This window comes from Sus scrofa, chromosome 4 (genome assembly GCF_000003025.6).
Source record: "Sus scrofa isolate TJ Tabasco breed Duroc chromosome 4, Sscrofa11.1, whole genome shotgun sequence".
Lineage (NCBI taxonomy): Eukaryota > Metazoa > Chordata > Mammalia > Artiodactyla > Suidae > Sus > Sus scrofa.
Genome location: NC_010446.5, coordinates 83,590,881 through 83,616,402, shown reverse-complemented (window position 1 = coordinate 83,616,402; position 25,522 = coordinate 83,590,881). Strand labels below are relative to the sequence as shown.

The window sequence follows — 25,522 nt, the reverse complement described above, 5'->3', positions numbered from 1 at the left end:
TTAATTACAAAAATTTTTAACATAGGAAATTCAAATAGGAAACACAATCACAATGAGTACTATTTATTTTATTTTATTTATTTATCTTTTTTTTTCCCTACAGTACAGCATGGTGACCCAGTTACACATGCATGTATACATTCTTTTTTCTCACATTAAGTGTACCATCATAAGTGACTAGACAGAGTTCCCAGTACTATACAGCAGGATCCCATTTTTAATCCATCCCAAAGGCTACATTCTGCATCTCTTTACCCCAAGCTCCCAGTACCTCCCACTTCCTCCCCTTCCCCCTTGGCAACCACAAGTCTATTCTCCAAGTCCATGATTTTCTTTTCTGTGGAAAGGTTCCTTTGTGCTGTATATTATATTCCAGATATAAGTGATATCATATGGTATTTGTCTTTCTCTTTCTGACTTACTTCACTCAAGATGAGCGTCTGTAGTTCCATCCATGTTGCTGCAAATGGCATTATTTCATTCTTTTTTATGGCTGAGTAGTATTCTATTGTGTATATATACAACATCTTCCTAATCCAATCATCTACCAGTGGATATTTGGGTTGATTCTATGTCTTGGCTATTGTGAATAGTGCTGCAATGAACATGCAGGCACATGTGTCTTTTTTAATTAGAGTTGTGTCCAGATATATGCCCAAGAGTGGGATTGCTGGGTCATATGATAGTTCTGTGTATAGATTTCTAAGGTACCTCCATACTGATCTCCACAGTGGCTGTACCAGCTTACATTCCCACCGACAGTGCAAGAGGGTTCCCTTTTCTCCACATCCCCTCCAGCATTTTTTATTTGTGGACTTATTAATGATGGACATTCTGACTGGTGTGAGGTGGTATCTCATGGTAGTTTTGATTCGCATTTCTCTAATAATCAGTGGTGTTGAGCATTGTTTCAAGCGTTTGTTGGCCACCTGTATATCTTCCTTGGAGAAACCTCTCTTCAGGTCCTTTGCCCATTTTTCAATTGGGTTGTTGGCTGTTTTGCTGTTAAGTTGTTTTTATATTTTAGAGATTAGGCCCTTGTCAGTTGCATCATTTGAAACTATTTTCTCCCATTCTGTAAGTTGTCTTTTTGTTTTCTTTTTGGTTTCTTTTGCTGTGCAAAAGCTTTTCAGTTTAATGAGGCCCCGTTGGTTTATTTTTGCTTTTATTTCTGTTGCTTTGGGAGACTGACTTGAGAAAACATTTGTAAGGTTGATGTCAGAGAATGTTTTTCCTATGTTCTCTTCCAGGATTTTGATGGTGGCTTGTCTTATATTTAAGTCTTTCAGCCATTTTGAGTTTATTTTTGTACATGGTGTGAGGGTGTGTTCTAGTTTCATTGATTTGCATGCAGCTGTCAGGTTTCCCAGTGATACTTGCTGAAAAGACTGTCTTTTTCCCATTTTATGTTCTTGCCTCCTTTGTCAAAGATTAACTGACCAAAGGTGTCTGAGTTTATTTCTGGGTTCTCTAATCTGTTCCATTGGTCTGTCTCTCTGTTTTGGTACCAGTACCACACTGTCTTGATGACTGTGGCTTTGTAATATTGCCTGAAGTCTGGGAGAGTGATGCCTCCTGCTTGGTTTTTGTTCTTCAGAATTGCTTTGGCAATTCTGGGTCTTTTGTGGTTCCTTATAAATTTGTGGATTGTTTGTTCTGGTGCTGTGAAAAATGTCATGGGTAATTTGATAGGGATTGCATTGAATCTAGACTGCTTTGGGTAGTATGGCCATTTATACAATATTAATTTTTCCAACCCAGGAGCATGGAATATCTTTCCATTTCTTTGAATCCTCTTTAATTTCCTTGATTAAAGTTTTATAGTTCTCGGCATATAAATTCTTTACCTCCTTGGTCAGGTGTATTCCCAGGTATTTGATTTTTTGGGTGCAATTTTTTATTTTGTCTTTGTATATTTTTATATGCATATAGATGTACAATTCTGATAGTATTTACAGTGTACTCTGCTTTTTTTTTTTAACTTAACTTTTTTTTTTTTTTTTTTTTTTTTTTTTTTTACTTTTTAGGGCCGTACCCAAAATATGGAGGTTCCCAGGCTAGGGGTCAAATCAGAGCTACAGCTGCCAGCCTACACCATAGCCACAGCAATGCAGGATCCAAACTGCATTTGCTACCTACACCACAGCTCACAGCAACGCCAGATCCTTGACCCAGTGAGCAAGGCCAGAGATCGAACCCGCAACCTCATGGTTCCTAGTTGGATTTGTTTCTGCAGTGCCACAACAGGAACTCCTTAACTCTTAGAATAAGTATCTTACTCTGTTATTACAATGTTTTACATTTCTATTTTGATTTTCCCTTATTATGTCGAATGACTGTGCTATAATTTCATAAACATCTCCATGTGCTGCCATCACAGTTAAGTTCTACCAAGGGCGACCAACTTTTCCAGCTTGAGCTTTACAAATATTACATCCCAAGAAACCCCTCAATCTCTAAGCCACGTAACTGGTCTCACTTGTTCACTGTTATATTCCTCATGTCCAGCATACCACTTAGAGTATAAGATACCCAGTAATTATTAAATGAATGAAGTTCTCACTGTTATAAATAATGCTATAATGAGCACCTTTGTACATATAGCTTTTTCTTAAATTTTTTATTTTGACATAATTTCAAGCTTACAGAAAAGTTATAAGAATACTTCAAAGAAATTCTAAATCTCTTCCTCACATTCTTCAAATATTAAAATCTTACTATATTTGCTTTCTCATTTTTCTCTTTCTGTGTTTTTGTTTGTGGTTATTTTTATGAACTGTTTTAACAGCAAGTTACAGATATACCCCATTACCCTTAAATATTTAACTGTATATTTTTTAATTTAAAAATTGCTATATATAACCAGAGTATGATTATCAAAAATCAGAATGTTAGCACTGACTCAGTTGCTAATATCCAGTAAACAATTCACATTTAGATTTTGCCAATTATACCAATAATGTTCCTTATAGCAAAAGAAAATCTAAGCTCATATATTGCATTCATTTGCTGTGTCCCTTTAGTCTCATTTAATTTGGGACAATTTGACTCTTTCTTGGAGTTCCCATTGTGGCGCACAAGAAACAAGCCTGACTAGTATACATGAGAATGCTGGTGGGTTATCTAGTGCTAACCTTGCTCAGTGGCTTAAGGATCTGGCATTGTCCTGAGCTGTGGTATAGGTCACATACACGGCTCAGGTCTGGCATTGCTGTGACTGTGGTGGCATAGGCTGGCAGCTTCATTTCCAATTCAACCCCTAGCCTTGGAGCTTCCATGGGCTGCAAGTGTGCCTCTAAAAAGGAAAAAAAAAAAAAAAAGACTCTTTCTTTGTGTTTTGTGACATTAATATTTTTGAAAAGTATAGCTAGTTATTTTGGGTTTGGGGGGGGTTCTTTATTTTAGCTAGTTATTTTGTACTGTTTCCTCATGATTAGATTTAGATTATGTACTTTTGACCAGCTAAAATCAAGATATTGGCTAGGGCTGTGACCTCATGTGAGGCCCAAAATCTTCCAAGTTTATTAGTTGGCAGAATTCTGGTCCTCATGGTTATAGGACTGAAGTCCTCTTTTTTGTTGTTATTGTTGACTGTCAGCTTGGTCACTCTCAACTCCTACAAGGCTAACTTCAGGTCCTAGCCTCATGACCTTACAACATGGCTGCTTCTTCAAAGCCAACATAGAATCTTCCTTGAGTCATTGAAATCACTGTGCCCTACTTAGTTTCCTCTTCCGGTGCCACTGTTTATAAAGTGCTTCCAAATACAATCCAGGTGATTGTAGGGCCCACATCATTTGTTTCCCCCTTTTCAGGACTCACAGCCTTGTGCTGCCTATTTTCTCATATCTAGAACATTTTCTCACATATTTCTCTATTCTTGTTATAGTGAATGGGTAAGTTTGCTATCATTTACTTTGTGTGTGTGTGTGTGTGTGTGTATGTGTGTCTTTTTAGGGCTGCTCCTGCAGCACGTGGAGCTTCCCAGGCTAGGGGCCATGCAGAGCTGTAGCTGCTGGCCTACACCACAGCCACAGCAATGCGGGATCCAAGCCGCATCTGCGACCTACACCACAGCTCACAGCAACGCCTGATCCTTAACCCACTGAGTGAATCCAGGGATTGAACCCACATCCTCAAGGATCCTAGTTGGGTTGGTTAACCACTGAGCCATGACGGGAACTCCACTATCATTTACTTTTAATGGTCAAAAGCAGAAGCCTCTAAAAATGTTAAATTAACATTCAGCATTTATAATTGTGATAGATGAAGTCTAAGGTGACCCCTACATGGTGCCTGCCTCCTAATGCTCATGCCTTTGTGTAATGCTCTCCCCTTGAGTGTGGGCTGATCCTTTAGTTTGCTTCTTATCAGTAGAATGTGGTAAAGGTGATATGATGTCACACCATGATTATTTTACATTTTATAAGACTCTGTCTTGTTAGCAGACTTAGTCTAGAGACCCCTCTCACCAGTTTGATGAAGTTAGAAATGAGCAACCATGTTAGGAAGCTCACAAATCAGGGCACTGAGGGTGGCCTTCAGTCAATAGCCAGAAAGAAGCTTGGCACTTAATCTAGAGCAGCAGGCAAATTCTGCCAAATGATTTCTGCCAACAACTCAAGTGAGCTTGGCAACATATTCTTCCCAGACATGGGAATGGAATAGAATGGAATAGCGTGGCTGACACCTTGATTGCAGCCTTGCAGAGGATGAGCTAGGTAGGCTGTGCCTGGACACCTGACCCCCAGAAATTATGAGATAGTAAATATGTGTTGTTTTCTGCTGCTAAGTTTGTAGTACTTTTGTTAAGCAGCAGTAGTATCAAATGGATTTTCTTTTCTTTTGTCAACAGTTGCTCAAAATCATACCCCATTCCAATTTTTGTTTCCTATTTGGACCATAACTTCTTTTATTTATTTATTTAGCTTTTTAGGGCCACACCCATGGCATGTGGAAGTTCCCAGGCAAGGGGTCAATTGGGGCTATAGCTGCCAGCCTATGCCACAGCCATAGCAATGCCAGATCCAAGCAGTGTCTATGACCTACACCACAGCTCATGGCAACACTGGATTCCCCAACCCACTGAGTGAGGCCAGGGACCAAACTTGCACCTTCATGGATACTAGTTGGGTACATTTCCACTGTGCCACAACAGGAACTCCCTGGACTATAACTTCTTATTATAGCCTCTTTTCTTCTGACGTTTCTATAACTGTTTCTGTTGACAAAAGTAGCATATTCTTTCATCCATATTATTACTAAAGACAATTAGTATCTTAATCATATAGCTTGTCTAATGCAGTCTACTTTTCTTCCTGAAGACTTTCTCCTTGGGATCCCTGTGATTGTTTATTTTAATTTCTTTTCATTGTGTTCCTGAGTTAGAACTAATATTTCTGAGAACCCATGTCTCCCTCTACTTTGATTCCTTTTTGTTTTGCCAGGAGCAGATTCTCAAAATAAGTTTTTTCTTTATTTAGAAAGGTTATGTGGGAGGGAAAATTTCCAAGCACATACATAAGTAAAAAATATTTTGTTCTCACAGTTTTTTTGTCGTTTGTCCAGTAATAGAATTTTAGGTACAGAATTACTTTTCCTTTGAACTTGGAAGGTATTGCTCTGTTGTGTTTTAGCATCCATTGTTACCGATGAAAAGTCAGATTTCAGTCTAATTCCTTTGTGTTGATAATTTGTTTTTTCCCCTCCGTAAACTTTATCCTCAGTTCTTTATTTCTAAGAACTTTTATTTGTTCTGATTCCTCCTTTTTAAAGCATTCTATTTTTAAAATTTATTTTATTGGCGTATAGTTGATTTATAGTGTTAGTTTTCTGCTGTGTAGCAAAATGATTATCAAACACACATATATTCTTTTCATATTCTTTTTATTATGGTTTATTACAGGATATTAAATCTAGTTCCCTGTGCTACACAGTAGGACTTATTGTTTATCCATTCTATATATAATAGTTTGCATCTGTATAGCAGTCTATTTTTAATTTATAGATACAGTACAGATTACAGTGGTGTTTAAGTTGTTTCTTCTGGCCTCAGTTCTTATTCATTTTGTTCCATTTCTTTTGTCCTGTGGATTTTTCACATTATCTGGTACTTTTTGGTTAGTTATACTGATGAATGCAAGGCCTTTTTACTTAAGATAAGTAGCTTGAAATGTTTGTCTGTCCTTGTGTAGCATTTGTTACTCAGCATCCTCTCCAGTGAGTGGAAGGGAGCTGTAAGCTATGAATGTGGGAAGAGAACTGCCAGACCAGGCTCTACCCTCACACCTTCCTTAAAGGAGAGGGATGCCAGTGCTTATACAAAGCTCTTAACCTTCCATACTCAGATTTTTATTTTCTTCAAAGAGTAGTAGGTGACGTTAGTTCTGCTCAGTTGAGAAGTCTGGTGGAAGAAGGGACCGTCCCACTGACAGAACTGGTGTGTGAACAGTCTGATAACTCTCTTCTCTGCCCTTGCTTCCTATTCCTACTTCAGGATTGACAACTCTGAGCTTGGATTACCTCAGGGCTCCATGGGAGTAAATAATTCCCACTTCTACCATGCCTTTCTGGACTGTGGTTGGTTTCTCTGCCACCCAATTTTAGCCTCTTTCTCATTTTTGCAAGTATATCAAAATCTCAAGTTCTCCAATATCTTTCCCCAGAGCTCTCACTCCATTTTTTATTTCTTCACCATCATTTGGGATAGGATTTTAGAAATGAAGGGAAAAAAAACATATCCTTAATCTATCATCTTCTAAGAGAAAGCTTGTCTGATTATGTATCTGACGTGACATTTTTATTTTCTCAGTATCTAGCATGGTGCTGGCACATAATATGTTCTTGATAAACTTTTCCAAAATGGATACAAGAATGATCATGACCATACTACTCCAGAAAGATATGTATTCTTTTTTTTTTTTTTTTTTTTTTTTTTGGTCTTTTTGCCTTTTCTAAAAGGGCCGTACCTGTGGCATATGGAGGCTCCCAGGCTAGGGGTCCAATCAGAGCTGCAGCTGCCGGCCTACACCAGAGCCACAGCAATGCCAGATCCGAGCTGTGTCTGTGACTTACACCATAGCTCATGGCAATGCCGGATCCTTAACCCACTGAGTGAAGCCAGGGATCGAACCCACAACATCATGGTTCCTAGTCAGATTTGTTAACCACTGAGCCATGACGGGAACTCCCAAGATATGTATTCTTATGTATCTTAAGAACTTAGAAAAATTCCACAGCCCTCAATAATCTCAACTAAACATGCTCTGCCTCCAATTCTTTTTCCAAAATAGCATTTCATAATGGAACCATATGCAATGCCATACCCATTATCAGCCCCTTCCCATTCAGCCCTCCCCCTAACCCATGGAAATGACTAGTCTATTCTGTCTCTTTGAGTTTGCCTGTCTTGAACTTTTCATATAAATAGAATCATATAATATATGACCTGTGCCTCTCTTTTTCCATTTAGCATATTTTCAGTGTTTATCCATTTTGTGGATTATATTGGTATTTCATTCCTTTTTATGTTTGAGTGATATTTCATTGTATGGATATGCCATATTTCGTTTATTATTCATGAGTTGATGGACATATGGGGCCATTTTAAGTACTGTTGCTATGAACATTCATGTACAAGTTTTTATGTGGTTCTGTGTTTTCAGTTCTCTGGGTATATATTTAGGAATAGGATTTCTACATTATGCCGCATGCTGGAATTTTTTGCCAAAAAAATTAGACCACTTAGATGAAATGGACAAATTTTAAGAAAGACACAAATTATCAAAACTGACTCAAAAAGAAAAAGAAATAGAAAATCTAAGTGGACCTAAAATTAGTAAAGTGAATTAATCAAAAAGAAGTGCCAAGACCCAGATGGCTTTAATAGTGAATTCTATCAGATATTTTAAAAAGAATTAAGTCTCTTCCAGAAAATAGAGATGGAGAAACAACTCATTGTATAAAGCCAATATTACCTTGATACTAAAGCCAGAAAAAGATTTCACAAGAAAATAATTATAGACCTTTACCCCTCATGAAAATGTACACAAAAATTCTATGATGAAGCATAATAATGTGCAAAAATAGAATGTGTGCATGTGTGTGTAACTGGGTCACCATGCTGTACAGTAGGAAAAAAAATGTATTGGGGAAATAACTATTTAAAAAATAATAATAATTTTAAAAAGGAAAAAGAAAAAAAAGAAAATCTGCATAAAAACCCTATCCAATCTAGCAAAATATAAATATTCTGTATCATGACCAAGGGGTTTCTATCCCAGAAATGTACAGTTGGTTTAATAATAGAATATCCACTTAATGTAATACACCATAGTACTAGAAGAAAGGACTCAGACCTCGTGATCATCTCAATAGGTATAGAAAAAGCATTTAAGGAGTTCCCATTGTGGCTTAGCAGATTAAGAACCCAACATAATCTCCTTGAGGATGCTGGTTCAATCCCTGGCCTCACTTAAGGATCTGGTGGGTTAAGAATCCGGTGTTGCCTTAAACTGTGACATAGGTTGCAGATGCAGTTTGGATCCAGTGTTGAGCTGTGGTGTAGGCCAGCAGCTGTAGCTCCAATTTGACTCTTGGTCTGGGAACTTACACATGCCACAAGTGAGGCTATGAAATGAGGGGGAAAAAAAAAAGCATTTGCCAAAATCCAACACCCATTCAATGATAAAAACCTGGAATAGAAGGGAGCTTCCTAGCCTGATAAAGGACATCTACTTAAAAACCTACAGGTAACAGTGTATTAAATGGGGAAAGGCTGAATGCTTATCCCCCCAAAGGTTAGGAACAAAGCAAGAATATTTGCTCTAGCAGACTTTGAATTAGCGTTGTACAGGAAGTTGTAGCCAGCTTAACAACAGAGGAAAAAAAATTTAAACATCCAGTTTGGAAGGGGAAAATTTAAAGTTGTCTTCGTTTTCATTATCCTGTATGTATAAATTTCCCAAGAAATCCATACACCAAAAAATCTAATAGGACTAATAAATTAATTCAATTTTGATGCAAGATACAAAATCAACATATAAAAATAAATTGCATCTGTGTATACTATCAACGAACAGTCCAAAAAAATGAAATTAAGAAAATAATTTTATTCACAGTAGCTTCAAAAAGAATCAAATACTTAGGAATAAATTTAACAAAAGAAGTATAAGACTTAAAGAGTAAGTTTGCTGGAGTTCCCGTCGTGGCGCAGTGGTTAACGAATCCGACTAGGAACCATGAGGTTGCGGGTTCATTCCCTGCCCTTGCTCAGTGGGTTAACGATCTGGCGTTGCTGTGAGCTGTGGTGTAGGTTGCAGACGCGGCTCGGATCCCGCGTTGCTGTGGCTCTGGCGTAGGCTGGTGGCTACAGCTCCGATTCGACCCCTAGCCTGGGAACCTCCATATGCCGCGGGAGTGGCCCAAGAAATAGCAACAACAACAACAAAAGACAAAAGACAAAAAGACAAAAAAAAAAAACTACAGTTTGCTAAGAGAAGTTTTTAAAAATCTAAATGGAGAGTTCTTAAGATGACAATTTTCTGTAAATTGATCTATGGATTTAATACAATCATAACCCAAATTTGAGCAGGTGGTTTTTGGTGTTTTTTGTTGGTGGTGGTCAGTTGGATTTGAGGGGTTTTTTCCCCCCCAATAATTGAGAAATTCATTCTAAAGTATATATGGAAGGAATCCAGAAGAGCCAAAGCAATTTTGAAAAAGAATGAAGTTAGAGGACTTACGTATCCTGATTTCAAAGCTTACTATAAAGCTATAGTAATCAAGACAGTATGATACTAACCTAAGGATAGACATGTAGATGAAAGGAACAGAACTGAGAGTCCAGAAACAAACCTTTAAATATATGCTCTATTGATTTTTGACAAAGACACCAAGGAAATTCAATAGGGAAAGAATAGTCTTCAACAGATGGTTCTGGAACAATTGGATATCTATATTCATGAAATAATTTAGACCCTGACCTGATACCATGCACAGAAATTAACCACAATGGATCAAAGGCCTAAATGTAAGAAACAAAATTTTTTTTTTTTTTTTTTTGTCTTTTTGCCTTTTCTAGGGCTGCTCCTTTGGCATATGGAGGTTCCCAGGCTAGGGGTCTAATCGGAGCTGTAGCTGCCAGCCTACACCACAGCCACAGCAATGCGGGATCCAAGCCACATCTGCAACCTATACCACAGCTCATGGCAACACCGGATCCTTTACCCACTGAGCAAGGCCAGGGATGGAACCCGCAACCTCATGGTTCCTAGTCGGATTCATTAACCATGGCGCCATGAAGGGAACTCCAACAAAACTTTTTTTTGTTGGAGAAAATCTTTGTAACCTTGGGTTAGTCAGAGAGTTCATAGATATAGCACCAAAAGTACAAACTGTAAAGGAAAAAAAAAATGGTAAATTGGACTTCATAGAAAATAAAACCTTTTGGAGTTCCCTGGTGGCCTAGTGATTAAGGATCCAGCGTTATCACCACTGTGGCAGGTTTGATCCTTGGCACAGGAACTTCCACATACCACAGGCACAGCCAATAAAAAAAAAGAAAGAAAATGAAACATTTGTACTTTGTAAGACACCTTTAAGAAAATGGAAAGATAATCTACAGACTGGGGGAAAAAAATTTGTAAATCACATACCTGATAAAGGAATTGTATCTAGAACATATAAAGAACTCTTAAAACCCAGTAGTAGAATACAGACAACTTAGTTTTTTAAAAGAGCAAAAGATCTTAATATACATTATACTGGGAGTTCCCTGGGGGGCTCAGTGTTGTCAGCTGCCATGGTTCTGGTTACTGCTGTGGCATGGGTTTGATCCCTGGCCCGGGAACTTTCCACATCCAAAAAAAACCGAATACGTTATACCAAAGACAGAGGAATGACTAATAAACACATGAAAAGATGTTCGACATTATTATTCATTAGACAAATGCAAATTAAAACCACACTGAGGTACTACTTCATACTCACTAGAATGGTTGTAATCAAAAAAAGACCAAAAATAGTAAGTATGAGCAAGAGTATGGAGAAACTGGAACCTTTATTTATTGTTGGTGGGAATGTAAAATGATACAGCCACTTTGGAAAAACTTTAGCAATGTCTTTAAAAGTTAATGGAACTTTGCATCCTACATGGCAAGTCTCACAAGAGAAATGAAAACATGTCCACATAAAAACTTTTACACAAATAATCATAGCAGCATTATTCATAATAATAAAAAACTGGAAACAAGCCATTGCCTATCAACTGGTGAATGAATAAACACATGTGGTCTGTCTATGCAGTGGAATACTTTTCAGCCAGAAAAAGGAAGTATTGCCTTGTGCTGCAACATGGATAAACCTTGAAAACAGTATCCTAACTGAAGGAAGTGAGATGCAAAAGACTTCAAATCATATGATTCCATTTATGTGACATGTTCTGGAAAGGTAAACCTACAGATGTGAAAAGCAGATGATCAGGGGCTGTAGGTGGGGACAGGATATGACTACAAATAGGCACAAGGGATCTTTTTTGGGTGATAGAAATGTCATAAACTGGATTGGGGTGATGGCCATACCACTCTGTATATTAAAAATGACTGGATTTTACACAAGTTGGGTAAATTTTATGCCATGTATATTGTACCTTGCTAAATTTATTTTTTTAAAAGATGAGGTGAATGCTTGATTTGGCAGCACACACACTAAAATTGGAACGATACAGAGAAGGGCATTAACAGATACAAATTACTATACAGAAAATAGGTAACAAGGATTTTCTGTATAGTATAGAAAACTATATTCAATATCTTGTAATATGTATATTGGAAAGTAATCTGAAAAAAAACCTGAATTACTTTGCTGTATAGTTGAAACTAATGCAATATTATAAATCAACTATACTTGAATAATTTTTTTTTTGTTTAAAAAATTTTTTTTCAGTGTCATTTGCCAAAAAGTGTCAGATGTATATCTCTACAGCTTTCAGTTATTTCCTTGGGAAATAAGTTTAATATTGACTAATATTATGAAATAAAATCCATTTGTAAAGACAAATAAAAAATAAAAAAATAAATTTTAAAAGATGAGGTAGGAAGTTCCCTTTGGCTCAGCAGATTAAGAACCTGACATAGTGTCCATGAGGATTCAGGTTAGATCCCTGGCCTCATTCATTGGGTTAAGGATCTGGCGTTGCCACAAGCTGTAGCATAGTTCGCAGATATGGATCAAGTCTAGTATTGCCGTGGTTATGGGGTAGGCTCCAGCTGCAGCTCCAATTCAGTCCCTAGCCCAAGAACTTCCATGTGCTGCAGGTTTGGCCCTAAAAAGAAAAAAAAAAATTTTTTTTTTAAAGATGAGGTGGGGGAGTTCCCGTTGTGGCTCAGTGGTTAACGAATCCGACTAGGAACCATGGGGTTTCGGGTTCAATCCCTGACCTTGCTCAGTGGGTTAAGAATCTGGCGTTGCCATGAGCTGTGGTGTAGGTCGCAAATGAGGCTCAGATGTGACGTTGCTGTGGCTCTGGCATAGGCTGGCAGCTATGGCTCCAGTTCAACCCCTAGCCTGGGAACCTCCATATGCCGCGAGAGCAGCCCAAGAAATGGCAAAAAAAAAAAAAAAAAAAACAAAAAAAAAAAAAAAGATGAGATGGGAAGCAGGAGGTTGTGCCAAACACTATATGTTCTTGCATTTTAACTATCTACTAACCTTGTGAGGTGAGTGATGGCATCTTATTTTGTTGTCAAGGATGTTGAAACTCAGCAAGCATCACTTCCCTCATCAAAGTTGCCCAGGTAATTAAGTTACCAAGAATTTAATGTCATAAAAAATATGTATTGTAGTTCTCTTGTGGTACAGTGAAATGAGGATCCCATGTTGTCACTGCAGCAGCTTGAGTTGCTGCTGTGGCACAGGTTCATTCCCTGGCTCAGGAACCTCCACTTGCCACAGGCAGAGCCAAAAAAGAAAAAAAAGATATATATTGATTACAAAGTGAGTCACTGGCTGGGAGAATTAATTTGAAAATCACAGTAAGTTATTATATTCTAGCACTCATATAACATTCATATTGAAGACACCTAGAATGAGGTTGGAGGGTGACAACCAGGAAAAAAAAAAAAAAAAACAACACTTTGAGAGGTTTCTGGAGTTATCATGTCCTAGCAAAGTTAAATTTACTGATAAAATTATTGGGATTGTCTTTATATACAAATGGGATTTTAAGAAAGTGATACTGAATGGTCTGCAAATGGCAATGGAGAGTAAAGAAAAGGCTATTGCTATAAGCCTTTGACTTCACGATATGGGCAATTTCACTTTCCGAACTTTGAAAGGAAAGTAATGCCCATAAGTAAAATCAGGTTAAAAAAAAAAAAAGGAAAATCAGGTTAGATAAGGCAAGAAATTGGTCAAGAAAAGATTGAAATTTATTAGTAGTAGGGGAGAAGTGAGAAAAGATATTTACCTTTTTATGGAACAGGGATCAGATCTTAGGAAAAGAGCATCAAAACTGAAAAAGTATGTATGAATCTGCCAAACATAGGACCCAAGATAGCATCAACAGCTCAGTGATAGAAATTGATTTGATAAATTTAGAACTAAAGAAATAGTGAAACTAAGATTAATAAATCCACGAAGATGTAATGGTACTTTAGGGACAAGAGCAGTAGAGAGGGAATCATTTACATTTTTAAGAGGGGCAGAAAGAGGAGTAAATCTTCCTTTTTCAGTTAACAATAAGATAGGTTGGACTTCCCTGGTGGCTCAGTGGGTTAAGGATCTGGCATTATCACTGCTGTGGCTCTGGTTAGATCCCTGAAACAGCAACTTCCACAAGCCATGGGCATGGCCAAAAAAAAAAAAAAAAAAAAAAGATATATTTACCTAATTTATTCAGAGGCTGCAGGGCCACATCACACTTTTGTGCAGCATGATAGGAGGTAGGAAAATCAGAGCCAGTACTGAAATAGATGGCATCTGATTTTCTTCCAGCTCTATAATATGTGAAAGAAACATTTCCTGACAGTTAAAGTGAGAAGAGAGTTGAATTCTGGGGGCCTTAGTACAGACCAAAAGAAGGCTTCAAAATAGATTTTCAAAGAACAAAACTGCCTGAATTTTTTATACAGCTGTTAAGAGAAAAGAGAGTCTTTAGCTTAGTAATTTTTTCACAAAGTTCTTCTACATAGATCTTTTTCCCAGTGTGTTTATAGGTTTGAAGTATTTATTGCGATTGGTCTAGTACCTCACAGAAATATTGAATGCCTTTTTTTTTTTTGTCTTTTTTTGTCTTTTTGAGTTCTCTATCCTGAGAAAATACCACTAAGGTTATGCTTTACACATACATATGATTGATTATATCCTAGAACATGATGACTTTCACTAAATTAAGTTCCACCTAATTCAGACAGCCTGTTTTTTGTAATATGTAGCATTTACTGATAACTGAAAGGAAGGCCTGTTCTATACTGTCTTTTATAGATAGCATCAAAATTGCAGCTCTGTGAGAACACTTGACATCTTCTTTATCTATCCTGTGCCTTATTGAATCATTTCTACTTTAGGCAAAAGGACTTGGTATTCTTTAAGTCACACTTACTTCTGGGACCCTGGGCCTAACTTTTAGAGATATTTTACCCCTGTGCTATCCAGTATGGCTTTTATGCCATATAAAAATGTGGCTAGTTCAAATTGAAATGTGCTTAGTATGAAAAAAAATCCACATTAATAATTTTTAAATAATTGATTTTATGTTGAAATGATAATATTTGGGACACTGTGTTAAAAAGAGCATAATGTTAAAATTAATTTCACCTGTTTCTTTTTTACTTTTTTTTTTTTTTTTTTTTTTTGCTTTTTAGGGCTGCAGTGTATGGCATGTGGAAGTTCCCAGACTAGGGGTCAAATTGGAGCTGCCGCCACTGGCCTATGTCACAGCCACAGCAATGCCAGATCCTTAACCCACTGAGTGAGTCCAGGGATCGAATCTGTGTCCTTATGGCTGGTAGTCAAATTAGTTTCTGCTGAGCCATGATGGGAACTCCTCTTTTTACCTATTTTCAATGGGACTACTAGAAAATTGTAAATTACATATGTTTTTTATATATATATATATATATATATATATATATATATATATATTTTTTTTTTTGGTCTTTTTAGGGCCACGCCTACCACATATGGAAGTCCCAGGCTAGGGGTCGAATTGGAGTTGTAGGTGCCAGCCTACGCCACAGTCACAGCAGTGACTGAGACCCTTAATCCACTGAGCAAGGCCAGGGACCAAACCCAAGTCCTCGCAGATACTAGCCAGGTTCCTTACTGCTGAACCACAAGAGGAACTCCCTACATATGTATTATATTTCTATTGGACATCATTGATCTATAACATTAGACAATTTCAGTGAATGTGTTTTATTTATCAGTGATATTTTTAATGTCAGTTATTTGTTTCCAATGTTTGTTGTTCTCCTTACAACAACAAAAAAGTGGCATCTTTTTTTTTTTAGGTCTCTCAAATATAACAATTTTATAGATCTTCATTTTTCATGCTAATTTCTATGATTCATAATATCATTGTACGTTGTTGTTTCCTCAAATAAGAAAATGTCTACAACAATAGATTTTTTTGAGAGCTGTTTTTACAGAATAGACATTTAAATTTTTTAATGCAAAGAAAGCATTTAGACATATATACCTTTATTTTCATACTATTTCTGTGTATGTTGTTATTGACACTTATTTCAGAAAAATATGTAACTTTTAGGTGTTCTTGCCTTCGTTGCTTTGCTTTAATTCTTTTACAGAGACTGCTGAGGAGATTTCTGAATGAAAATACTTTTCAGAACCTTGGAATTTTTTTTGCTTATATGTTTCTTCTCCAGAACAATTGTGTTCTATAGTTAGAGTTTCTGTAATTAAAAAAAAAAAATTAATATGAAATTGGAAATGGAAAGTTGTGTTCTCTATTTGTTTCATGGTTACTTTATTGCCATTTGGTTCTTAAAATGTTTTGGTTTTGTGGTTATTTTCCATAGAAACACTAAACTAGGTTAATATAAAAGGACATGTGTAGAGATTACCGGAGATAGATTATTCAGTCGATTCTAGAGTATGGCTGAATAAAGCAACCACTCTTCCAAAAGCATTTACAGAAGGTCACTTTATCTCTTTTCAGGCACTACAGACACCACCTCCAACAACACTGCAACCGTGATTTCCACAGCGCCTCCGGCTTCCTCAGCAGTCACTTCCCCCTCTCTGAGTCCCTCCCCTTCTGCCTCAGCCTCCACCTCCGAGGCATCTAGTGCCAGTGAGACCAGCACAACACAGACCACCTCCACTCCCTTGTCCTCTCCTCTTGGGACCAGCCAGGTGATGGTGACAGCGTCAGGGTTGCAAACAGCAGCAGCTGCTGCCCTCCAAGGAGCTGCACAGTTGCCAGCAAATGCCAGTCTTGCTGCCATGGCTGCTGCTGCAGGACTAAACCCAGGCCTGATGGCACCCTCACAGTTTGCAGCTGGGTAAGGCACTTTCTTATCTGGGTCACATTTGAGAAACACCGTGGAGGCCATCCGTGGAGTTACTCATAGGGGATACTTTTCATCGCCATCTTAAATGGAAAAAAAAACCCTTAAAGCCCTAATCCCTTTGAAGTGGGTCATGCTTATAATAGCACAAGGACTTTGATAATAGGTGGGCTTAAGTTCCTTTATACCCTAGAAGGACAATAGGCATGCTTTTATTTCTAGATGAAGACACAGAACACCAGGCCACTCATTATACTTGAGTGTTGGGCCAGGAAGAAAGCCCAGAATTCCTGACTCTTATTTTTATGGTTTCGCCATTAAATTCTCAACTGTCTGCTTTCTAATTTCAAACATAAATAAGAGATACAGTAACAGGATTCCTAATGTTATATTTATCATCAAACATATAAGAATTACTTTGTAAATATATTCCTTTCTCTGGCGTTTTTTTCTTGTGTTTTGCAAAAGTAGAGGGTGAAGTAATTAAAGAGTCAAAATGACTGCTAGTTTTGTTTGAACCATAACCTTGTTTTGCTTTGTACGAGTGCACCTCAAGGAAAGCAGTAACTTGGAAAGACTAACCAAACCATTTAAGAATATAAAGGGAATAACAAATATTTCCATACGCTTCCCCAGCTGTATTTTCATTTTTCTTATCCCCTTGGGTCTATAGTCAAACTGACACATGTGTCTTACATTGTAATAAATTGACTTCTCTTTTGGACTTTCAGAGGTGCCTTACTCAGTCTCAATCCAGGGACCCTGGGCGGTGCTCTCAGCCCTGCACTGATGAGCAACAGTACACTGGCAACTATCCAAGGTCAGTAGACTTTTTTTACTTATTTAGTTCTTTGTTGTCTTGGGTTTTTTGTTTTTATTTTTGGTGGGGTTTTTTTTTGGCCATACCCCCAGCATGCAGAATTTCCTTGGCCAGGGATTAAACCTGCACCACAGCAGTAACCTGAGCCACAGCAGTGACAACACTGAATCCCTAACCACGAGGCCGCCAGGGAACTCTGAGTCTTGGAGGGGAGGAGGTTTAATGAAGGAAGTCTGCTTTTCTAGAGGTGAAAGTGATGGGAAGAGATAGTTGAATTGATAATGCTAACTAACTTGACAACCAAAAATATGCTCATGTAGAAAAGCTTTATAAGAGAAATATAGGTGTCAGTTTGAAAAACTGGAGATATATTTAGTTTGATGTATTCTAAGAAACCAGGATTTTTATGCTGTTATTTATCTTCTTAGATAAATAGACTTGGAGGCAGAATTTCCTCCTAAATTTATCCAAACTGTCATCCAAGATCCAACCCCAAGCAAACTTGGCCAGGTAAAATTCCCCTAGTCCCCATCCCCACCCCCAAGAGAGCCATATACAAAAAAGCCTTATAGTGGATTAACACTGGAGCACATCCTGAAGACTTTAATAGAGTTCCCATTAGGGCCTGCTGTTTGAACATTACCATCACTGTAGAGCATGTATTCTCTTGGATTATAATGTCTCCTTTCCAAGCCTAGATGGCTCCTTTTTGGCCTGAGCATGTTATCCAGTCTAAAATAAGTCTAAATCCACTCATTCTATATATCGAAGGATTTGCTTTGTTAAGCTTCTGAACTTTGTGTCTGAAGGTGTTTGTTGTTACATGATTCAGGGAAATACTTTGAGCCATCACTATATTAATCAGAGAATTCTTTTCTTAAAATAGTTGTGCTTAAATAAGAGTTCTTGGGGCCAAAAATGACCTGTTAGCCAACTTCAGTTAAGATTAATGTTTCATAGGTGATATCTCTACAGTATACTATGGACAATATTCGTTACAGACAATCCAAAACCTGACCTAGATTACCTTACATTACCTTATTGACTCTCTCATTGATTAAATCCTATGTGAAATTGATGGTTAGAGCTGTACAACTTAAGTCAGGAACATTGCCTTCAGTTCCTCCAGCTTTTGTTATATATTATGTAAGAGATCAATCAAAATTTTAATGCCGCAGAGGAGGGTTGTCGGATAACAGGAAAAGATATTAAATGAGAATGCCTGATTATCTTAAGGAAAAGTTTGATGCTGCCTTCTGTGGAGAAGCAGCAGCATCATAGAAAATTCTTACACATTAAAGCAAGTCCTAATCTTAGATAACGCACCTAGGGCCACCTCTGTCAGTACATCTCTGTTTTCCTCATACAGACTTATCATTCTCCTTTATACAGGCCATAAATATCACATGCTGTAAAGTAAAAATGAATTAATTGCACCTTATCCTTTATTTGTTAATATATAGCTTAACTTAGAACTAAAGTCTTTTTCTTTTTTTTTTTTTACTTTTTAGAGCCAAACCGGGGGCATATGGAAGTTTCCAGGCTAGGGGTTGAATCAGAGCACAGCTGCTGGCTTACACCAGCAATGCCAGACCCAAGCTGCATATGCGACCTACACCAAACTCTCCGCGGCGCCGGAACCTTAACCCACTGAGTGGGACCAGGGATCGGGTTTGTTTCTGCTGAGCCACAATGGGAACTCCAGAACTAAAGTGTTTTTGAAAAGCAGTTTTTATCTTGTATATTGCACTATACAGTGCTCATATTTATCCGAATGCCAGTTAGTTTGATAAAAGCTAACTTTATTTTAATTCTTTAATCACTGTAGTTTGTCTTTTGAATTGGAGGTAGTCTAAAATCAGTAATCTTCATTAAAAACAAAATTACTGGATTTAACATATATTTCTAGGTAGATGAAATCTAATTGAGATTTCAAGATAAAAACGTAACTCTTTATTAGACAGTTTCTTAGCTTTCTTCTCACCTATCCCGTTCATGCTCATTAAATTAGAGTTTTCAATCCTTTCAAAATTATAAATAAACTTTAGTTGGTGACAATATAGTACTGTGATTAAGGGAATAAATTCTATTAAGAGCTATACTTTCTCTGTCTGGATTATAGGAAAACTCAGTAGGTTTGATGTGTTGTTTGGCTTCTCCAGGATGATACTGACGTTCTCCTTCCTGCCTGTTTTTGGGGGGGTTTGTCTGTAGCTCTTGCTTCTGGTGGCTCTCTTCCAATAACGTCACTGGACGCGACTGGGAACCTGGTATTTGCCAATGCAGGAGGAGCCCCCAACATCGTGACTGCCCCTCTGTTCCTGAACCCTCAGAACCTCTCTCTGCTCACCAGCAACCCAGTTAGCTTGGTCTCTGCCGCTGCAGCCTCTGCAGGGAACTCTGGACCTGTAGCCAGCCTTCATGCCACCTCCACCTCAGCTGAGTCCATCCAGAACTCTCTCTTCACAGTCGCCTCTGCCAGCGGGGCTGCCTCCACCACCACCACCGCCTCCAAGGCACAGTGAGTGGGGCCAAGCAGGGCTGCCTCCAGTCTTCTTCACTCTGGGTGTGATAGGGCTGCCAGCTTGGCTGAGACTAAAACATGTGATTGGCTTCCTCTTGCCATGTTGCAAGGGCAAGGGAGAGAAGAAAAAAACACATGCCGAAAAAAAAATGGATGGAGACGGGACAACATTTGCCTAATTTTGTAATAAAACACTGTCTTTTCAGGATTGCTTCATGGATCGGAGAACTTTCTAACCAAAAATTAAAAAAAAAAAAAAAAGCAGAAACGAAAAATCAAAAACAAACAAACAAAAAAATAAGTGAAAGGACTACTTATCATTTCCAGCAGTCATGATGACGAGTTAAGGTGGGTTATCAATTCCAATATAGGAAGGGGATTTCTTGTTTGTCTAAATTTCTTTTTTTTTCCTTAAAAAAAAAATCATTTTTATGGGTCTGTTGTACAGGCCATTAAGTCATAACAAGGTGTTTATAATCGTATCAATTGTGTTGGGGGTTCCTTTCTTAACTGGTACAATTTAGGCAGGCCTGTATTACTGTATCTCTATTATTATTGTTGTTATTGTTTTATATATATATATACATATATATATATATATATATATATATATATAGTTTGGACATGTTTATCTCTTGCTCCTGGATCCTATTTCAGTGAGCTCCCACACTGTGGGGCGGGAGGGTTTTGGGGTGAGGTGGGGCTTACGTTCTTAACTGCGGGGAATGTTCTTGCTGGTTTCCTTATCCTTGATGACTCTTACAGAGGTGCTAGAAAATTATTTTCTTTTGCCACTTATGCAAGAGGCTTGGTGCAGAAGCTGAAGGCAGTGTGTGCAAACACTCTCACTCCACACACGCCCCCTCCCCCCGATCAGGTGGTGCCTTTGGAGCACTTTTGCGTAGGAAGGAATTCCTGCTGAACTGTAGCTCTCACTCACCCCGAACCATTGAATGACCTGGGGCCCAGATCCTGTGGTGCAGCAGTGCTGCCTTCTGCTACTTTCAGTGGGAATGCCTGTGCATGTTGCAGGGCAGGATTTGGTTCCAAAGAGCAAAGACTACTGCAGACACCTGACTTGGTGGTTCTCCTGATTTCTAATCTCCTGAAATGCTCCTACTGTTGGTGTGTTTGTTTGTTTGTTCCACTTTGTGGAAGTTTTTCATCCAAACTTCTTTAACTTACTTGGCAAAGAACAAAATAACTGAAATTGGGAAATATTTCCCTTCTTTTGTTTTCTGAAGGAATTTTTCTAGACCGTTTTCCATTAGTTATAGATCATCGAAAGAGGTGTGTTAAGAGTCTGGGGTTACCACCTTTTCCTCTAGCCACAGACTTTCTTTTCACCAGATGGCTTATCACTTCCTCTAACCCTGACATTATCCTTGGTTCTCTGACTAGAGAAGGCACGCATTTGCCAGACATGGGATCTGTAGAACCTTTGACAGACTTTAAGCAGGAACTTTGCACAACTTCACGTTTCTCCTAGGTTTGTTAGTGATGCTCCTGCTAACTAGGTCTAAATGGCAATACACATCTCTCTATTCATTATAGAAGTTGATTAGCGTCTGTAATTGTTTCCAGGGTATTTCTAGACTATATAAATGAGCCCACAAAAAGGAAGTGTTTATGGAAGTAGATGAAGAGGAATGAGGGTAACTTGGAAATTAGCTTCCCCTTTTTGTCAATGTTCTGTTATTACAGTATCTATATCCAGAAAATTCCCCAAAGACTGGATGACTGCAATGCAGCTCATCTGAGCGCCCTTCTTATTGGAGTTAAAGGTTCCCACCTGGTGTCTGTGGGTGCTTGCTTATATCTCCAGTGGTCCCTTGACTGCACTTTTTCCCCCTTGCAAGCTGGGGGCTGAGAGAGAGCTTACAGGTAATTTTTGTTCTGCTTGCTCTGCTTGTGTCCACAAGGGAGCTTGGATTCTGTGTATTTGTTTCTTCACAGTGCTGGGAAAGGCAGTGATATGGACACAATGTGTATTTTTGTTTGTGATCATCCAAGTGGGAGACAGGCATATTAATATTAAAAAGCCAGAAACGTTTTAGTCCCCTTGTTAATTTTTCTTCTGTTCCTTCTGTCTTCCCATTTTATTTCACAAAGTATTTACTTACTACCCTTCCCCTTCCTAAAGTCCCTCCAAAATCAGTGAACTGCAAGCAGGGAAACTAACAAATGTCCATCCACCTTTTTTATGTGTGGTATTTTTTTATGTTGTTGTATTTTGTTTGGTTGTTTTTTTGTTATTGTTTTTTTTTTTTTTTTTGACTAAGCTTGAACCAAAGTCAAATTTTAGCAAGCTGCTGTACTAATGGACTAGTTTGTATCGTGCAGTTCAGACACATTGAGGAGATAGATGCTACTGACAATTTCTTTTTTCATTTGTCTTTTATTAATTTTATATAAAAGTTGCTGCTTGTTTTAATCTTTTATGTTGGTAAATTGTAATATCCTCTGGGCAGACATTAACTTGATTTTTTAACTAGTTTATTTAGTTTGATGTGTAAATAGGATGGCAGTGTCAGTTACTAATTTTTCTCCTCTTCAACCCACTATTTCTCTGATATAGTTGACTTTAATCTTTTATCCTGATTTGACATCTCTAATTTTAGTCTGCGCAAATGATTTTAGAGGTTTCAGTAATACTGTAGCTGCCCATAGTGGTGAGTCCCTCCCCTGGGAGAGGTAATTTAGGAGGAAGGATTCAGGGAGGGAAATGCTGATACCCACCATACTGTAGTAGAGGTTATAGCATTAATTTCCCAAAATTGCTACCAAAGGAAGTGTTGAGCCCCAAGGGACTCAAGCCCCAGTGGATTAAGAGGAAGAACAAGGAAAGGCTGAGTTTGTTTGTTTGTTTTCCTATGTGGTTGAAAAGATGCTTCCTCTCCCAAATAAGATTCTCCAACATACTTTAATATTTTTAAAAACTTACTAAGCTTTAAATGTCAGTACGATGGTCTCTTCCCCACCCTGTCTATATTCACTAGTCAGTTTGGGATAAGGGGATTCTGCCTTTGTGTGTGTATGTGGATCACTTTATGAGGATAAACTTTAAACCAGCATAAAAACCTGTGTTTAAAAGAAGAAATAAATCCTTAGACAAAGGTAACTTCTAGAATTTTTCTTTTTTTTTTAATCTTATTTAAAAACAAGTTGTGAGATGAAAGATACATTTATACATGTACACACAAAACACTAAAACAGCTTGTTCATGGGTGTTTTAACTTAAAATCAACTCCCCCATCGTCATCCCTAGATATTCTGCTGATTGTATTGCTTCATGACTCAACCTTTAGTCCTTTTTTACTTTATATCATCTTTTTTATCATCTCAAGATATGCTTTTTGAATCAAATGAATCTCGTAAGCTAAGGTACTCAGACCTAACTTTTAGCCTCCTTATGTGGGAGAGTCTGGAAATTAAGGGGACCATTTGACCAAAAAGAAGTGTTTGGTAGAGTGTCTGCCATTTCTAAGAGGAGGGGCCAGATAGGTCATCACAGTTCATTGTGTCATCCTTCTTTTTTTCTTCTTAATGTTTATGCAAGTTTCATTTCATCCCTGAATTTGGTTAACATACATTAAGCCAAAGACTAACTCTTAATGCATTTATAGTGATACTATATTTGCCCATGGCAGTGGGCCCTCCCTAGGGAGTGGTGAATGTAATTGTTTGAATCCTGCTTATCACAAGCAGTGTGATTTGATCGTGAACTTTATTTTGTACCCTGTATAAATCTGAAGGACAGAACAGAAAGACCTGGAAAAGAGCTTCTCAGAGGAATGATATTGTTGCTTCCCATTTAAGAAATAAGTTGAGTGCTATGTTGAGTGTTAAGTGGTTCTGAAGTTATCTAGGCAGCTTTTTAGAATTAAAAAATTGTTCCTGTCCATTCACTACCTGATATAAAGTGAACTTTTATTTATTTGATAAGAAGGATCAATACCTTCCCTGTGTACTCAGCTGATACTAGAGAAATGGAACCAAAGGAATCCAACTTTCATTTTGTGTAGGACCATAATGATTTATACTCCTTAGTAGCATTATGAGAAATTAACGTGGTTTTTTACAAAGGAAAGATTAGTTAAAAGATTTTTAGTGAAACTATCTTGCCAGTTTGTTCGACACCATTCACTATTGAGAAAAAAAGCACAATTATACCTTTTTTTTTTACGTTATTTTGTTCTGTTATCCCTCATTTATTTGGGAAGGTGGGGGAAAACCTTGTCTGTTATCCAAAAGCACAGATACTTGCTTGACACAGTATTTAAATTCAGTCCCATCTTTAACATTAAATTTCCTATTTAAATTGCTGGGAAAGCTGGATACCTTTGCAAATGTAGGAAATTAATGTAGATTTTTAAAGTTGTAAATCCCAATAGTAAACATTGAAATTAGTGTATAATTAAAAAAAAAAAAAAAACTTGGCTTACAGAGGAAACTCTTTGTAGTTCATAAAGTTGTGCCCAAACCTCACAAAACTTTCTTTACCAAGAAGGTAAAATCACTGAGACAGGAAGAAAAGAGAGCGAGTGGACAGGGAGCAGGGAGCAGCCCTGAGCGTCAGGGCTGGCCAGGGGAGGAGGCAGTGGCAGTCTTCTGTGGCCTTAGACCCCACAGGGGCCCTCCAAGAACCATCCTGCGATTAGAGAACCCTCCATTAAAGAGCCTCAAAAATTCATTATGAGAGTTGGTCAAATAGTTTCTTGTTAAATCAGCATCTGAAATTGATGAATTTAAAGTTTATTCATTCAAACCATGTTTATTGAAGCTGAAGATATCAAAAAGACCATCAGTACTAATAGAGAAAAAGACTGAAAAGCCTAAAATTTAAAATAACTCAGATGGGCAAGAATTGACGGATTCATTTGATCATAGCCATTTGTGAGTTCATTTTTGTATGTGTGTATGAAAAGCATTTAATTTAATAATAGCCGTAGCCATTTTGAAGTCATTTTCAGTCTTAAAACACTTTGAGGATGACTGTTTATAAAAGGGCAAAATCTTCTCAGCGTTTAACTTCAGTTTTCAGAAGGAAAAAAGTCCTTCTCTGCTATTCCTTTAAGAAGAATAACTAACATCAGCTATTATGTAGGTCTGCATAGATGGCGCACACTGTGAACTTGGATAGAAATAGGATAAATTGCTTTCACTGTTAAAGGCTGGTACTAATCCTGTTCTGCCTCATTCTTTTTTTAATCCAAAGAGATTAAATGGGACGTCCCTGAAATTTTCAGTAAGGTATTTGAAAGGGTTCCATCAGGAGAGCAGGGAATATGTCTTTTCTCAGAGTTGTCCATTTTACACCCAGATTTCTACATGATTTGTGAACTGTTGCCTACTGACCATCCTTATTCTTGAAGCAGTCCCATGTTCAGGCTCTTCTACTTTTACTGCCTTTGCTAAAAGCAGTAAACTTTGGTGGATCTTATGTTGATCCTGTAATCTGGATCTCCTCTCCTCTGTTCCTTCTCTTCCTTTTCTCTTTGAATGGTGATACCTTAATCCGTGAGGATAATGCTCGTGGGTAACAGCTAGCTTCTGGCACCTTCATAAAATACCTCAGCATAGCTTAGCATTGTTACAGAACTGGTTTTAAACTAAAAACCAAATAAAGAGAAAAACTTTATAAATAGT

General features: G+C 37.8%; 1 protein-coding gene across 6 annotated transcripts in view; it reads left to right on the top strand.

Annotated features, from left to right (window-relative positions):
• POU2F1 (POU class 2 homeobox 1) overlaps positions 1 to 24,352 on the top strand; it is a 184,415-nt gene extending 160,063 nt beyond the window's left edge. For 5 of the 6 annotated variants that reach the window (XM_005663132.3, XM_013996798.2, XM_005663134.3 and 2 more), the window contains 3 exons: positions 16,178 to 16,523; positions 17,261 to 17,349; positions 19,564 to 24,352. In XM_005663132.3, the coding sequence (XP_005663189.1) occupies positions 16,178 to 16,523; positions 17,261 to 17,349; positions 19,564 to 19,874 (746 nt within the window). In that variant the 3' untranslated portion in view covers positions 19,875 to 24,352. 6 annotated transcript variants of the gene reach the window in all.